At 35.9% G+C, this 15,612-nt stretch overlaps 1 protein-coding gene across 2 annotated transcripts in view; it reads left to right on the plus strand.

The window, feature by feature from the left end:
- SREK1 (splicing regulatory glutamic acid and lysine rich protein 1) overlaps nt 1–13,470 on the plus strand; it is a 33,086-nt gene extending 19,616 nt beyond the window's left edge. For both annotated transcript variants that reach the window (XM_036403637.2, XM_054517991.1), the window contains 5 exons: nt 1,496–1,615; nt 3,848–4,369; nt 9,435–9,530; nt 10,006–10,141; nt 11,203–13,470. In XM_036403637.2, the coding sequence (XP_036259530.1) occupies nt 1,496–1,615; nt 3,848–4,369; nt 9,435–9,530; nt 10,006–10,141; nt 11,203–11,355 (1,027 nt within the window). In that variant the 3' untranslated portion in view covers nt 11,356–13,470. The remainder of the gene's footprint in view (nt 1–1,495; nt 1,616–3,847; nt 4,370–9,434; nt 9,531–10,005; nt 10,142–11,202) is intronic.
- Nucleotides 13,471–15,612: the final 2,142 nt, after the last annotated feature.

Raw genomic sequence — 15,612 nt, forward strand, 5'->3', positions numbered from 1 at the left:
TCCTTACTGCTTCCCTGTTTTACTGTTTTATATATAATTTTCATCTCTGTGACATAAAATTTATTGAAGGTTGTGCTTTGATTCAGTTGCAATAAATTGCACTTGGAGTTGATTTGTATTTCTCTGCTGATAAGGAGAACAAAGCTGTAGCTAAAAAATGGCTTTCCCTCTTGGTATATTTTACTGATGCCATTTGGAAGTACCTAAAAACAGGTCCAACAAACATAAGGGAATAAAAAGCAGTTACATTTATTAAAGAGCCTCCATATACACTTAGGGTAGACAAAGCCCCCCCCCCCCCCCCCCCCCCCCCCAGGGGCTACACCCAAAGTGGACCCAAAGCTGGTCATGGGTTTTCACACTTTTCTAAGTTTGGTTTATTTGCATATTGGGGATTAATCTTTCAATTGCAGCTTCAAGTAATGAAGTAATTTACCCCAAGTTTGCTTTCCCCCTAACTCACTTTTGTTTACATTTCTCGGGGCCTGAGAAAGTAAGGTGTCCTTGATTCCCAGGCCTGGAGAGGGAATTGTTTGTCTGATCAAAATGGGAGAACAGTAGCTAACACTCTATATGGAGTTATACACTAAGGAATTGCAGGATTACAAATGTATGAAAAATATAACAGCTAAAATCCTGAGGCATCATTCAACTCTGTGTCTTGAGCTGTGGAAGGTAGGTGTGGTTATTACTTTTTGTACCTCACAGTTCTTCAGGTTTTATTCAGTTATATATGTGATCCTTCTGTCTATGGTAAGTTAAACTTTGTGGTACCTTGTGAAGCGAAGTACTCAACGATGTGCTTTTCTGAAACTTAATGTGCAAATTCAGCTTTTTATTTTTGTTTCCCTGGGGAAAAGGGTCTTCCAGAAATTAGAGAGTATTTTGGAAAAAAAAGTTTCAAGTGCTGTTCATCAAATCTGCATAAGACTTTTTTTTTTTTAAATCAGAGTATCTACACTTTAATTACAACTGAAATCCATGCTAACAGATCCTTTTATCTGGAAAGGTAACTTGACTTTATGAATTTAAATTACAAGGATGGAAAACAGAGCAAAAAGAGATTGTTGCAGCCAAAGTCCTCTTTCTTTGATGACTAAGACTTCAATAAGTGCCTGGGCCTGGAAAGGAAATTAAATGTAACTTATTATTACAATCTGCTAGAAATTGCCGATCAGATTTTATGCAGTGTCATTTCGTAAAGACAACTGTTGTAAATTATAGTAACTTCTATTTTCCGGATTCATGGAGATTATTACGAAACACTTGTATAACTTAAATGGTTTCAAAGTGCAGCATGTTATATATGGTGAAGCATAAAGTATCAATGTTTGCAAAAACATTTGCAGACAGCATGTTATTAAGGTGTCATTCTTGAAGGTATCAGGTAATACTTTGTGGTGACACAACAAATGTATACTATCGTGTTATTAGTTGACTTAATTTGTTTAAGTTTCTATATTAAAATATTTTTCTTCTGGTATTCTTCATTTAGAAGTAGATCTGGCAACAGATCTCTCTCAAGACACAAGGACAGACGCAGATCCCGAAGTCCTCTGAAAAAACGGTCTAGATCTACGGAAAGACGGAAATCAAGAAGTCGCTCTCGTTCTCGGTGAGTTCTGTTCCACAACATGGTATTGTCAGCTCAGAATACAGTTTTTGACAAAAAAAACAACTAACAAACCTTTTAGGTTACTATAAAGGGTGGAGTCTCATCTGTGGGACAAAAAGACAGAAAGTAATTTTAATACTGAGTATAGTGGTCTTGGCTATGATAGTTAACTATCTTTCTTGTAGCCTGTAGCGTGCCTCCAGGGGTTAAATGATCACACTGAGGCACCTGAACTTCGATAGTCTCATCTACATTTGTACTAACACCGAAGCTGACTGAAAAGAGTAATTTTGTCAGACTACAGCCAATAGTTAAGGAATATCCTGTGTAGCTTGTGAACCCACTAAAAAATTTATAGTGCTTGTTTGATATGTATCTGTTGAGAAGGTTGAATTCAGTCTGACCTTGATCCTGTATTGTGAGAACGTGTATATAGTTCTTCTGCATAACCTTTTATTTTCATCTTTGACTTTTCTCGTATCACAGCAGGAACAAGTACATGTGTTGGTTGTATGACATATATATGTTTCAGGATGTAGTATGTGTGTATTTTATCTAGTTTATTAGCTTTTATGTCTGATCATCTAGTTATTAGACTGTGACGTTTTTAGGGATGAAGTAGTGAATTAAGCTCAAACCAAAAGTGCCTGTGTAAATAGCTTCATGAATAGAAGTCTTGGTGTGTTCTTGGTTTAATTTCTGTAATTCTCCTGATTTATTTAAAGGGAGATTTGTACTTAGGTTGTGCAGCTGCCTCTTGTTCTAGGAGGTAAGTTTTGTGGGAAAGAGAGCTGCAAATCTGTGGACCTATGTGGAAACAAAACTAGATTGCATAGCTGACTGAGTTTTATTGTGGATCCTTTTTATTATCTGTTTCTGCTTTCTGGAGCTTCTTGAGTTTGCTCACTGGAAGGGTGAAGTCCAGTGAAATCTCTTATAAATTAAGTAGAAGACATTTCTTGGGGAGGCTGTAATGCAGGTATGGGGACTCTGTGCTGTTTCATCTTTATAATGTTACATTCCATCTCTGAGACTCCTAATGAAGTACTTGACAGAACCTGATGGGAATCAAAGTTGTCAGTCTGTAGAGCATACAACAACCTGCTGTTAATTCGCAGTTGAGAAGGAGGTACAGCCAAACATCACTTCAGTTGGAGGAAAGCTTGAGTGCTTAGGATCTTTCATGTGTGAAGGAGTCTCTTTTAGAATCTGTAAAAATATAGAATAGATACCAGTATCAGGTAACTTCTGTCAGTCTGGTTCTTCTTGACACAATAAGGTGTGCTAATCAATTTTTCCTCTACCTCTTTCTCCTGTTTCTCTCTCTGAACAATTGTTCTTTCATTATGTGTCTCTGTACTAGAGGGAAAAGATGGAGTCTTGCATTTTCAAATAGTCCTATACTAAAATGTAATTTTCCAACCCAAGTTGTTAGCTAATTAGTTTTTGTTTGACTTGATAACTTGAACATCAGATGGAATTTTCCTCCCTATTCTTTTTATGAACATCTATCATACTTCCTGTCCCAAAAAAGCTATTTTTCTTTCTTCTGTTTTTACTGTATTAGCATTTTTTAGTAATTCTCAAATTCCTAGTGACATTACAGATGGTTGAATTGTCTTGATTAAGTTTTGATCTTACATTTGCCTTGTAAGGGAACCTGGTGACATTTTGTTCATATTTTCTTTTTATTTCTATGTATTAAGTGGTGTTGGACTGCCAAGCAGTTAAAGGATATCTGTGTGAGAGAAAACTATAGAATATGAAGACTTCTGTCAGTCAGCTGTCATTATTCATTTGGCAATGATTAATCTGAAGGCCATTTTATGTGGATACGTTTTTAGTAAAGAGTGGATTTACAGATTGTAGAGTCTGTCTCACTCCTGACAAAATAGAGAAAATATATGTATGTATAATTACGTAACTGAGATGAACAGACACGTTCTCTCCAAACATAGTAGCATCACTTGAAAGATAGTGATTTGCTTTGGTTTTGGCTTCCCCTCCTCCAGTTTGATTTCCAAATTTTTCCTAGCTGTATATAGCTGTTTATTTCCTAGCTATATATAGCTTTCTCTTACTGTAAACAGGGGTGAAAAATTAAAATATTGAAGAATTACTATTTTTCAACAGAGATGTGCACTTTATCTTGATGTATATTTAAAAGTTAGTTATAATTTTAATTGGAAAGTTCAAAGATGAATTAATGGGTTTGTGTTTGGCTTTTCACAGGGACAAGAAAAGAGACAAAGAAAAGATCAAAGAAAAAGAAAAGGCCAAAGAAAAAGAGAAAGACAGAGACCGTGACAAGGAGAAGGATAGGGATCGAGACAAAGATAGGGAAAGGGAACGAGATAAAGAGAGAAATAGGGAGAAGGACAAGGAGAGAGATAAAGAGCGTAGCAAAGATAGAGAGCGAGCCCGAGACAAAGACAGGGACAAGGATAAAGATAGGGACAAGGAAAAGGAAAAAGATAAAGATAAGGAAAAAGACAAGGAAGAGGTAGATCATAACAAAGAAAAAGAAGATACTGAGAAAGAAGGAGAGAAGGACAGAGAGAAGATAAAGGACAAGGAGGGAGATAAGGACAAAGGAGGGGATAAAGAAAAGGACAGAGACAAAGAAAAGGAAAAAGATGGGGATAAGGAGAAGGAGCGAGAAAAAGAGAGAGATGATAAAAAGAAGAAAGATAAGAGATCCAGAACACCCCCAAGAAGCTATAGCTCTTCAAGAAGATCTCGTAGCTCCAGCAGGTTTGTTTAGAATTTTTCATGCTTGTTTTGTTTTGTTTTGTTTTTTTGACTTGTCAGATCAGTGAGACACCATCCTAACTTTTATGTATTGATGTCACCATAGCTCTTACTAAATGAATTTGTATTATTTCTGTTATGTAGATTTTCCTTTCAAGTAACATCTGTTATAAAAAGCTCTATATGATGCCTGATATAACAGAGTTTCTTGTTGGGCTGCTGGTGCTTGACTTTTGCATAACCATATTGTATAAACTTTGCGGACAGTAATGAGATTATTTTTGTATGTATATGTATGTTACGGACAGCCAAAAGTTCTGACCAGCATCACATGCATTATCTTTGCCCTGATGAAAGTTTGAGTCACTGTTACATAGTTCTTTCATTACTTACATACTGCAGCATTTTGGTCTGTAGATCTTGGAAACAGTTGTTTTCTAATACCGCCTCTCTTTGGCTGGATGGCTGAACTGCAGGAAGCAAGCGTGTAGGTTGACTGGCTAGCGTAGGAAGAGACAGATACATTGTTTATCTGATGGCCAGGTGTAAGTTAAAAGTAACATTCCTTTATACTGCTGACAATAAGCAGGAAAGCAAAGTTGATGTGGCTATTTGTTTTGGCTCTGAGGGGAGCTTAACTAGCGGGAAGTCTGGATAAATTTGTTTCAGCAGAAGGACGCTGTGAGATTATAAACAATCTGTAAGCAAGCTCAGGCATATTCTAAAAGCAACTAGATGCATTGGTTAAGTTGTTAAGTTAAGATGCATTGGTGGATAAAGTCCTCACTATTACATCAGGAATTAGGGAGTTCAGTAGTATTGTACCAGATTTAAACAGCAAACTATATCTGTAACCCTGAGATAATGAAACGCTGAACAAATTGGACAAGTTCTACCTATTGTAATAGTTTCACTAGACAAAAGCAGAACTCCTCTAGTCCCCGAAACTCATTAGTTCAGCGTTCATAGAAGGCAAAAAAAAGGTGTAATGGTTTCTGAACATTGTGTCTGTGTCATGAGGTTTATGGCAAAATATTGTTTCTCCATTAAGCATATGCAGCTTCCTATTTAAATGAGTGGAAAACCCGCATAGAGATACTTCTGTCAGCTTTGAAACTGTTTTTTTCAGTCCATGGGCCTCAGAGTTTTTGAATTGGATAAATGCATAAAAATATGTAAGGGTTTCACAATATGTATCTTATATAGGAGCCTTGGTGGAAAACCAGGCTCCACTCCCAAATAGTAGGTGTAGTTAGATGGGTGTTACCAAAAACTCATGTTCTAGTTTGCAATAATTTTGCTCCCCCTTAGGAATCTTACTAGTTAAGAAAGCGCTGTGGGAACGCTCTAATGTCATGTACTTGAGCATGGAATTCTTGTGAAAATTAATGCATTTCTTCTAGTGCAGTCAAAGTACAAAACTATTCTTTGATATAATACAGATATTGTTAAACAAGGGTAGTGTTATTTTGAAGCTGGACACTTTTTATTATGGATTTACAATTTTTTTGCATATATAGCTATCCTTGGAACGTCAGTGCAGAGGCCAGTACTGGTGAATGTTGTTATCAGGAGCTTAGACAGTGGGACAGAGTGCATCCTCTGTAGCTTTGCAAGCAATAAAGAACCAGCTGTGTGGGGGAGGCTGATCTGTCATTAGAGAAACTTCAGCAGATGGGAGAAATGGACTAATAGTCATCTCATGGACTTGAACAAAGAGAAAGGACAAGTCCTACACCCAGGCAGGAATAATGCCATTGCACCAATATAGCATGGGGACTTGCTGGCTGCCAGGTCCTTGCAGTCAAGGAAACCAGCAATGTTGTGAGTAGGTCAAGAGAGGTAATTCTTTCCCTCTCTCCTCTGGTAATGGTAAGGACACATTTAGAATCCTGTTCTGGGCTTCCCATTACAAGACACATTCCGATGTACTGGAGTGAGTCCAGTGAAGGGCCATGAAGCTGATAAAGGACTTGGAGCTTCCTTCATACAAAGGAATACTGAGGAATCTAGGATTATTTAGCCTGGAAAAGAGAAAGCTGAGGAGCATCTTACCAATATGTATGAATATCTGATAAGAGCATGAAGAAGACAGAGCCAGCAGAGGCCTGTGACAATTAAGAGGTGACAGGCACATATTGAGCTATGGGAAATAAAGGGGGTTTTTTCCTAGTGTTGAAATTATGGTTTTGCTTGGCAGACTGGAACCAGTTACCTCAAGGGATTGTCTATTCCAACCAAAAATCTGACTGGGTATGGCCCTGAATAATGTACTCTGATTGACCCGCTTGTAAGGTGCGAGAGGGATAATTTGGACTAAGTGATCTTCAGAGGGTTCTTCCAACCTCAGTAATGTCATTGTTCTCTGACAAGCAATTCTGAGTAGGATGGGTTACATTAGGGGTCTTTCTTTGGTGATGGACATTGCATAGTTGAAATGGTTACAGACCTTTCCAGTGAAGATCATTCAAAAGATAGGTATTTCAGTTGCCTGAATTTCAGTACAGCAGCTGACTGCTGATCACGTAAAATGTAAGTGTAAACGTAAAATATTGGGCCAATAGTAAACTTTTTGGAGAAGAGGTGAAGGTGGAATAGGACATACAGGACCTTCTAAGAACTAGATGGCAGCTGACCTTGCTTTGCTCACAGGTACTGGAAATAAGATGGTTATTTGTGATTCCTGGCTGAAAAAAGAAACAGATTGTGAAGTGAAATCAGGGGAAAAGTGATCAGGGAAGTGAAATCAATTGGAAAAGGAGTATCTCATAGGCTAGCAGAGTCAGTAGCACCAGATGACATGCAGAATTTTATTTCCATGTATAGTTAAGAGACACAGGATCACTATAAAAGTATTCAGAACTTGTTTTTCTTAAATTTTGCTCTTTGTATTGTGTAAGGCATTTAATGAAATGGGTGCACAAAATCTTTTTATGTACAAATGTAATAAGGATGGGAACAGATGCAGTGAGACAAAGTTATGATTCTTCAACTAGAAATAAGAAAAGCAGAAAATAAAAATGAAAATAAAATTAATTGGATAAGCAGTTTCTAGTTTTAACACAATTGCTGAAGCACTTAATTTGCAGGTACATATGCTGGAAAGCAAAATTAAGTGAGAATGTATTCAGTATAGCTGAAGTAACAGCACTGAGAGAGAATAATCAATTTCCAGTATCCTCAATTAAATAAAGGTGATGATCAATGTGGAGATATTCAAAATGCATGTTAACTAGTGAACAGCTGATTAGTGACTGAGATTTACTACATGAATTTGAGGCTATTTTATATTTTTAGTTTATTAAAGAAAAATGAAAAGCTTGCTGAACAAAATACTTTGGAAATCTTGTCTTGTGCAGCTTCAGGAGGTATTGGTTTTGATTGAAAGAGAGTTAAATTTCTTCCTAGCAGCTGGTACAGTGCTGGAGTTTTCCTTTTTTTCCTGCTTATTCTCCTCTCCTGGTGGGGTGGGGCTATGGAGGGTGATGGGCAAAGGGGGCAAAAGAAGGCAGAGAATGAGCAAATGCCACTCAGGATTTAGTTGTCATCTGGGCTTAAACCATGACGGTTCTTTTTTGACTTCTTTTGCTTCCTCACCAGTCCCTTCCTTATTCAATTTTGTCATGCTCTGCCAGGCTCTGTTTTCAGAGTTGAGGAAAGAACGCATTAGTAATTGAAACAAAATAAAATAATTATACTAACAGTAATAATTGTAATGGCAAGGACAGAGAGGGATAAAAAGTCCAAGAGAAGTAAGTGATGCACTACAGAATCACTCACCCCTCACTGACCTTTGGCCAATTGGGTCAGCTCTCCTGGCCATGCTCCCTCGCAGTGTCTTGCATACCTGCTTGCTGGCAGAGCATGGGAAACAAATGTCCTGTATTTTAGAATAAGTAAAACTAAAACATCAGTGTATTATCAACATCATTCTCAGACTGAATCCAAAACACAGCACTGGTCCAGTTACTAGAAAGAAAATTATCCTGGCCGAAATCAGGACAGTCATGGTAGATGGTATATGGAGTATCACTGTATGGATTGGTACTCTGATAGGTCAGAGTATCAGTCCATATTGTGATACTGACTGTAATTTAAGTGTCCTTTTGTTACTTATCTAATAAGTGTTGATTTCTTGGCCTTTTCTAAATATTGAAGATTTAAATATTCACAAATTGCAAAAGCTGTTTTGTGTAAAAAGAATTGTGCTGTATCTAGAAGTTTTAAACTTCACTTTCTTCCTTCAGTTGTTCTTCCAGTCTGCTTTTCCTGCTTTACAAAGAGTTGACAGGAAAAAAGTAGTCTTATTTTGACAGATGGCTTCTGTGTTTATGTTAAATGAAGTTGTACTGACTCAGTTTTTGCTTTAATTTAACATGTCTCTCAGTATAAATGGCCAGTTATTTCATGTTTTGTTGTATTCAAGATCAGATTCCATAATGGCAACTTCAGAAACTCCATTTAGCTATGTATAACAGTTGCTTTGTAAAACACTTCAAGCTGTCTTCCATGTGTTACAGAATGATGACATTCTGTTTGCTAAGCAAGGACCACTAGAGAAACAATAGATTTTATTTATTCTGACTTTGACAACAGCTTGGGCTTGACTTTGCACTGTTTTCTTCTAAATCAGCTAATTCTAGCTCATACATTTACTGAAGTTGCAGTGATCTTCAGGTTGCAATGTTACGTTTTGAGTTTTGTATTGCTCAAGTTATACCTTTTGTCTTAATATGGCTCCTCATTTAATTGAGTTATTTTCCTGACTGGAGAAACTCTTAACTGATATTACTGACTTCAGTGTGTTTTCATTGTTATCAAGCATATAAGAATTTTAAAAACATTTTTTGGAAGGGCACATCTTTTTTTTCCTACATTGGCCTTGCCTTTACCACTAAACTGAAGCATACAAATATTTTTTTTAGTTTGTACAGTTCATATTTTGTTGGTAATATAGACTGACAAACTCAGTGGATATGTTTAGACCATTGTAAGAACTTTCTCTTTTTATCTCCTTTAAATTTATTATTTTTGGGTTTTGATGATACTGAATTTCTTGGTCCCATAGAGAAAGGCGTAAAAGGAAGAGCAGAAGTCCCTCCAAATCTCCTAAAACATCAAAAACAGCAAAAAGAAAGTCTTCACGAACTCCTTCTCCAAGAAGGTCAGTTTGATGTAAACACAGAAGTTAATGATTAGTAACGAAGGAAGAATTTGTAGTAATTTCACTGTTTTACTGCCTTTGTGCTAATGATTTCAGATTATTTCAGTTGGTCAGTATGATTCAGTTTTAATTTAAAACTAACTCAAAATTTTAACCAATTTGGGCTCTTGGGCTATTCTTTCAGTGGCATAATTTCAAATCAATCACCATTGCAGATTTCTTCAAATCAATAAAATTCCTTCCTCTGGTACAGATTAAATTGCTTTTTTCTTTGCAAATACAGTGTGTGGTGATCATATGAAATGTTTAGCTCTCTTCAGCCAGAAAAATGCCATATTCTATGTCAAGGGATTTTTGGTTAAATTTTAGGAGATTTTTTGCAAGTCCATGCTGGGTGATTAGTTTGCAGTCAAATGGTTTGAAGTTTGTTGTAGTTGGATCAAATCCTAATTTTAATAAAAAAATTCTGAAACAGAAACAAGAAAGAAAAAAAAAGAGAAAGAGATACAAATAATGAAAGAAGAGAAAGAGAACGCTCCACTTCCAAGAAAAAAAGTAGTAAAGAAAAAGAGGGAAAAGAGAAATCTGACAAAAGCACCACTACTTTGAAGGTAAGTTTGTGTGACCAAGTGATCAGCAGGATGAAGTGGTAGTGAAGCTGTTACTGAAATGCTCTCTCTACTTTTTCTCATTCTACTCATTTCTTCTATTTCTTCTATTCCTTACCAAATCAGTGCTGCTTGAGTTCAGTATTAGCTGGTTGGGGTTAGTAGGCCAGTTTAAGTCTACATATCTGATCTTCATTTGACCTGTAGGAGTTCATCTGCTTGGGTTACAGAAACACCTTGTTTTTCTTTTGTGTTGTGTGCCCTATGTTAGGACTTGCTTGGCTTCCTACTTTCAGGAGCAGGCAGACTATTGACTAACAAGCAGTATTCAGGGGTGGCTTGACTGTGAAACTGAAAAGATTACTTCTAAAATAAACTCTCATTGAATTTGTCCTGGTCTGTACGTTGGATTCTATAGCAGTAAAGTTGAAGAGTTGTGAAAGAGTGGTATAGGATTTTCCCCTACAAAATAGAAAGTACTGCAGTTAAGAAAAGAAATAGATCTTCAAATTGTTTACTCTTATAATTTGAATAGCAGCACACCTTTAAAGAGTAGTTAGTTCTGCTCAGAATTACTCAGCTCTTACAAAACAGCTGGTTTTAGGTGACTGTTCAAATGCTTGAGGATGTATCTTACCCAAGAACTCTAAAAATGCATCAGATACCTGACAAAAAATGAGAAAGAAAAAATGTTGTCCCATTCTATTGAAAAAATGCTAGTGAAATCCTAATTTTTGGAGCTGCTTCTCATACTTTCCGTGGTGCTGCTTGTTCTATAACTTTATATATAGAGTTTATTTTAGTTAATAAAGACAGATCTTTCTGTGGCATGATTTCTTGGGTGATGGGTTGTTACAAGTGCCGAACTTCAGCCATATGAAAAGAAAGTGTATTTTAAAAAAAGGTGGGGGGGGCAAAGAAGCTCACAACTCTGTTTTAAAATTTGCAGACACAAGATACACATGTAAAAATTGAAACAATAAAATTAATGAGAGTTGGTTTGAAGTCATAGCCTATAATGCTAAGAATATTATTTTGTTGTCAAATAATTTTATCTTTGGTAGGACAAAGATAACAATAACGAAGATCAGAATTCAGAAACTGACAAGGAAGTAGACAATAGAGATACACAAAGGACAGATGAAGTCAAGCTACAACAGAATGGAAATTGTCAACCAAACGAAGAAAATCTCTCAATTAAAATGGAAGAGGTTTAAAGCAAAGAATGGACTTCTAATTCAACTAAGGAATGAAATCCAAAGCATTTTATTTCCCAGAATGAGGAAGAAAATGTCAAAGCAATCAACCTGAACATGTTGATAGTACTAGTAGCTCCTCCAGTTCATGTGATAGCTTTGTTGTCTTCTTGCTGTAAAGCAAGAGAGCACAGACCAGTAGTTAATACTATGAAAAGGCAGATGCCATCAAAACTATTCATCTCTGAAAATCCATGCATTTCCATGATGGCTGTACTTGTAAAATGATTTATGTTAAGTTTTGCTATAAGCTGTTACAAATAACTAGAAACTGAAAGATGTAAACCTGTACTTCCCAAAAAAAGCTGAAGATATGCATTGAAGGTTGTTTAAAATACTGCTTGTTGATGACTTTTGTATTGTTTTGCCCTGTAGGTTAAAAAATCCACAAAAACTTTGTGTGCTGTTTGATGTGCTTGAAAATGGTGCATAAATATACGCCCTTCCTTTCCTTGTAAATGACAACTGTAGGGAAAGGGGGTTTAAGCATAAACATGGTTTTACTGTTCTTATGTTAAATACTCACAGATTAGTATGTTTTTCATTTGCTCACTGCTTGAAATTCTTAGGGTTTATTATTTAAAATAATTTCTTACTAATATCCCTGAAATTAATATTTCTTTAAAGTATTTGAACAATGCATGTGCTTTTTCTGTTCCTAGAAGGAATATTGCCATGTTATAGATATTAGGTTAGCTTACAGGGTTATTTTGGGGTTGTTTTGTTTTGTTGGTTTTTTTGGTCCGTAGAGAAGTGAGCACATCTCTTATGATGATACCAGAACTTCCAGCTTTGTTTTGCAATGTACTGCAGTGTGTCTGTTCAGCTGAAAATAGTACAGGTGCCATTAAGAAAATAAATTTTTCCTTTTTGTTGAAAAAGTATGGGAGCACAAGCAGAAGCTTTAGTGCCTTCTTAAAATGTGGTATTTTCTAGAAATGTATATGTGCTGTTACACATTTTTAGCTAAATCTTATATGATCTCTCTTGCTACTTTGCCACCACCATACTGTAGACAAAAATGCAAGTGACTTGCCAGAATGGTTGTTTGATTCACTTGTTAAAATAGTGAAGCTCCATTTTACTTTTATTTTTTATTCTTAGAAGAGATTTATAAATAAGAGAAAAGATGTAATTTGGGGACCACCACTGTACAAAAGTAGTAGCTGAATACAAAGTGTGCTGTGATCACCTGCATCAAAGAAAGCTCTTAAGACATATAATATACATTTGGATGGCCTTAATTGTTACCTCTCTGTTATTTTCTCTGATACCTGTTGGGCAATGTAAAAGGAATGGCATGCAAAGAAATGGGGGATAAATAATTTGAGGAAGAAGGTTCTAATTTACACAGGGCTTACATAGTAGAGATTCTTTTATCATTTTTTGTGGAGAAAGCATGCAAGAAGGGAATCACAAAACAAGTGGTTTTGTCTTGGCAAAACATAGCTTTTTTTCTTTGAAGTAATTTAATTGGTTATGAGATTTCTGATAAGTTATGCTTTTAAGACATAATTATAGCTAAAGTTGCATAGATTATTTTTACTACAACTTAATGCAATCAAATTATTAATTGCCTTACCTCATGGGAAGTGTTATTTCTTTCAGTTAAAATAAAAAACTAAGTGTATTGGCTATTTGCTTTCTACTTGTTTTACTTTTCCTCCGCATAGTTAGTTTTTGCAGTGGAAGGGAAGCATATTACAGGAATGAAAACTTTGCCCAACTCCTAAGGTAATGAAATCCAATTTGATTGTGAAGCTGCTTAATCACTCATTTTCTATAAGATTTAATGTTCTTGCCACTGTGTACATTTAAGACAACAGAAAATGCTTTACCATGTAAAGTATAGAACAGCCATTTTGTGATGTTTAAGCCACATGCTGTTGGCTGGTAAACAGCTAATTCTGATAAAAGAATAAAAAATTGTATGCTTACAGGAAGACTGTGAAAGATTGTGTCTTGCAACAACAGCTGTCTTATTTATGATGTGTAAGTAGCATAGAGCAAAGAGATTGTTTGTATACTTGTTATCTTTGGTACCATTTCACTAATAAAGTAAGTATTTTAGAGGGATGTTTCTGCTGGTACATACTTATTAAAGGAATATTTTTAGACCATCTGGATTTACTCATAGAGCTTCTTTCATTTTAAATGTGGATATTAGTGAAAACATATGTGTATTAGTTACGTTTTCTTTGAAAAGCTAAATTTCTCCGTTGGGAAGAACTGGAATTCTTTCAGTGTATCATGTTTTAGCTGGTATTAGTTTGGTTTCTTGAGTTTTTTTATCCTGAAATAGCATAATTCTGTGATGTTATAAAATGATGATCAGTTATAAAATATGTAAAGGATTGTGTACACTTAGCTGACAAACATGCCTTTGGAAGTTAATAGTTATGGAAACGTGCCTTTGGAAGTTAATAGTTATGGGTGGCAGCCTTAAATTACTAAGTAGCTTACTACCTGTGTGAGGCTATATGCAGCACGTTGTTATTTATATATTAATTATGGTTCCCTTACAAAAAGTATCTTGGAGTTTTTAAGGTTTTTGTTCATCTGGTTTTGTTGGTTGGTTTTTTGTTGAGGAAAAAAAACCAATCAAAGCAACCAGCCACCAAACACACATTTCTTCCCCTCCTCAAGTAATATTTTCTTGCAAATACTTTGCAAGATACTTTTTATTTTCTGGTTTTGTTTTGTAAATACTCTGCAGATCTGTGAGGTAGTTCATCTGTCCATGATCTGTCCATCTTACCAGGTGTTCCTAAAAAGCTACCCCTGGAGAACTATTAGTCTGTAAAATGCTTATCTCTGTGGAGGGTAGCTCACTTACAAACTGGTAACACAGCACAGTAATAAAGTTCCAGCCTGCTCCTACAGGACTGAGTGCATCATCCACTGAATGTGTTCATCTTCCATGGGAAGTCCATTGCATTCATTTTAACAAGCTTGTGTGCTGAGCTGCTGTGTCAGATCATCTGGTTTTGCACTTTGTAAATGGAATTAACTTGGGTAGAGGTCTTGAGAAGTGTGGTTCATGGTAGCTGTATCGTTTTACATGTAGTTTAATCTGAATTGGCACTTACTTGAAAACGTGAATTGCTCAGAAGAGTGAGTAATTATATATTGCCATTTTGCTAAGATCACTTAAAGCACGTAAGCATAAATATCCATTAGTGCCCATAGCTATTTCCCAAGAGGGTTCTGGATTGCATTCTGAAAAAAAGGCAGCAGAAGAGAATTTGGTGGATCAAACAGGATGTCAAGCTCAAAATAGAGGTGGCTTGTGGTTTGGATGATTTCATCAAAGTAATGGATTTACAGAGGTATGAGGCATAGAATTTTGTTTACAAACTCCAATAGTAGTATGGTATGTAAAGGATTCTTAGTTTTCATATGTTGAAATTGGGGATAAGAGATTATAAAAGCACTTGGTTAGAAACTAGAAGTATCTGAAGAATACTTGGGAAATGGGTGAGATGTGGGTTTTGACTATTAGGTAATCACCTGCTAATTTTTTTATGGGAGTTTCAGATAGATACATCTGAACTAGCCGTATGTTAGCTGGCTGACAGCAACCTATGCACAGCTTGGATTCTGATATGAGCTGTGGATACTTCAGTGCCGTTTATGCTCCTAGAGCAAAGTTAAATTCATAGTCTGTAGCGTGCTTTGCATTGCGTGCAAGTGTTCACTGGCCCAGTTATGTTTAAGGCAATAACCTGAAATTATGTTGAAACTCTTCAGATGTGTTACCTAGTAGCTTCTCTCTTTTGCCCTTAGCTTGTACTATCTTGTAATAGTTATTAGTTTAGGGAAGTAAGTAGGTTTTGTTGTTCTAAGGAAAAGATAATAAGTAAGTCCTGCTATGTGTGTTATAAATTATTGTATATGTATTGCCAGTTCTTATTTAGTTATTTTTCATTGATGACTGTGACCTTTGCAAACAGTAATGCTATAATGGTATGTATATTGCCTACTTCTAGGTCTGAAGCATCTCTGAACCACTTTTTTAGTGAAAGAATGTCAGAGTTCATGTATTGTTAGTAGATAAAAAAATCCAGACAAAATAATCTTGGATTTTTTAAATGTCAGTGTGATAATAGCATTGTAGTGGTAAAATAGTCTTAAAGATGTGAATTCTGAATCATTTTTTGGGACATATGCTGCTTGGTAATTTCCATTTTATAGCAATCAAATATCACTTTTGATGTT

This window comes from Molothrus ater, chromosome Z, assembly GCF_012460135.2.
Source record: "Molothrus ater isolate BHLD 08-10-18 breed brown headed cowbird chromosome Z, BPBGC_Mater_1.1, whole genome shotgun sequence".
In the NCBI taxonomy this organism is placed as follows: Eukaryota; Metazoa; Chordata; class Aves; order Passeriformes; family Icteridae; genus Molothrus; species Molothrus ater.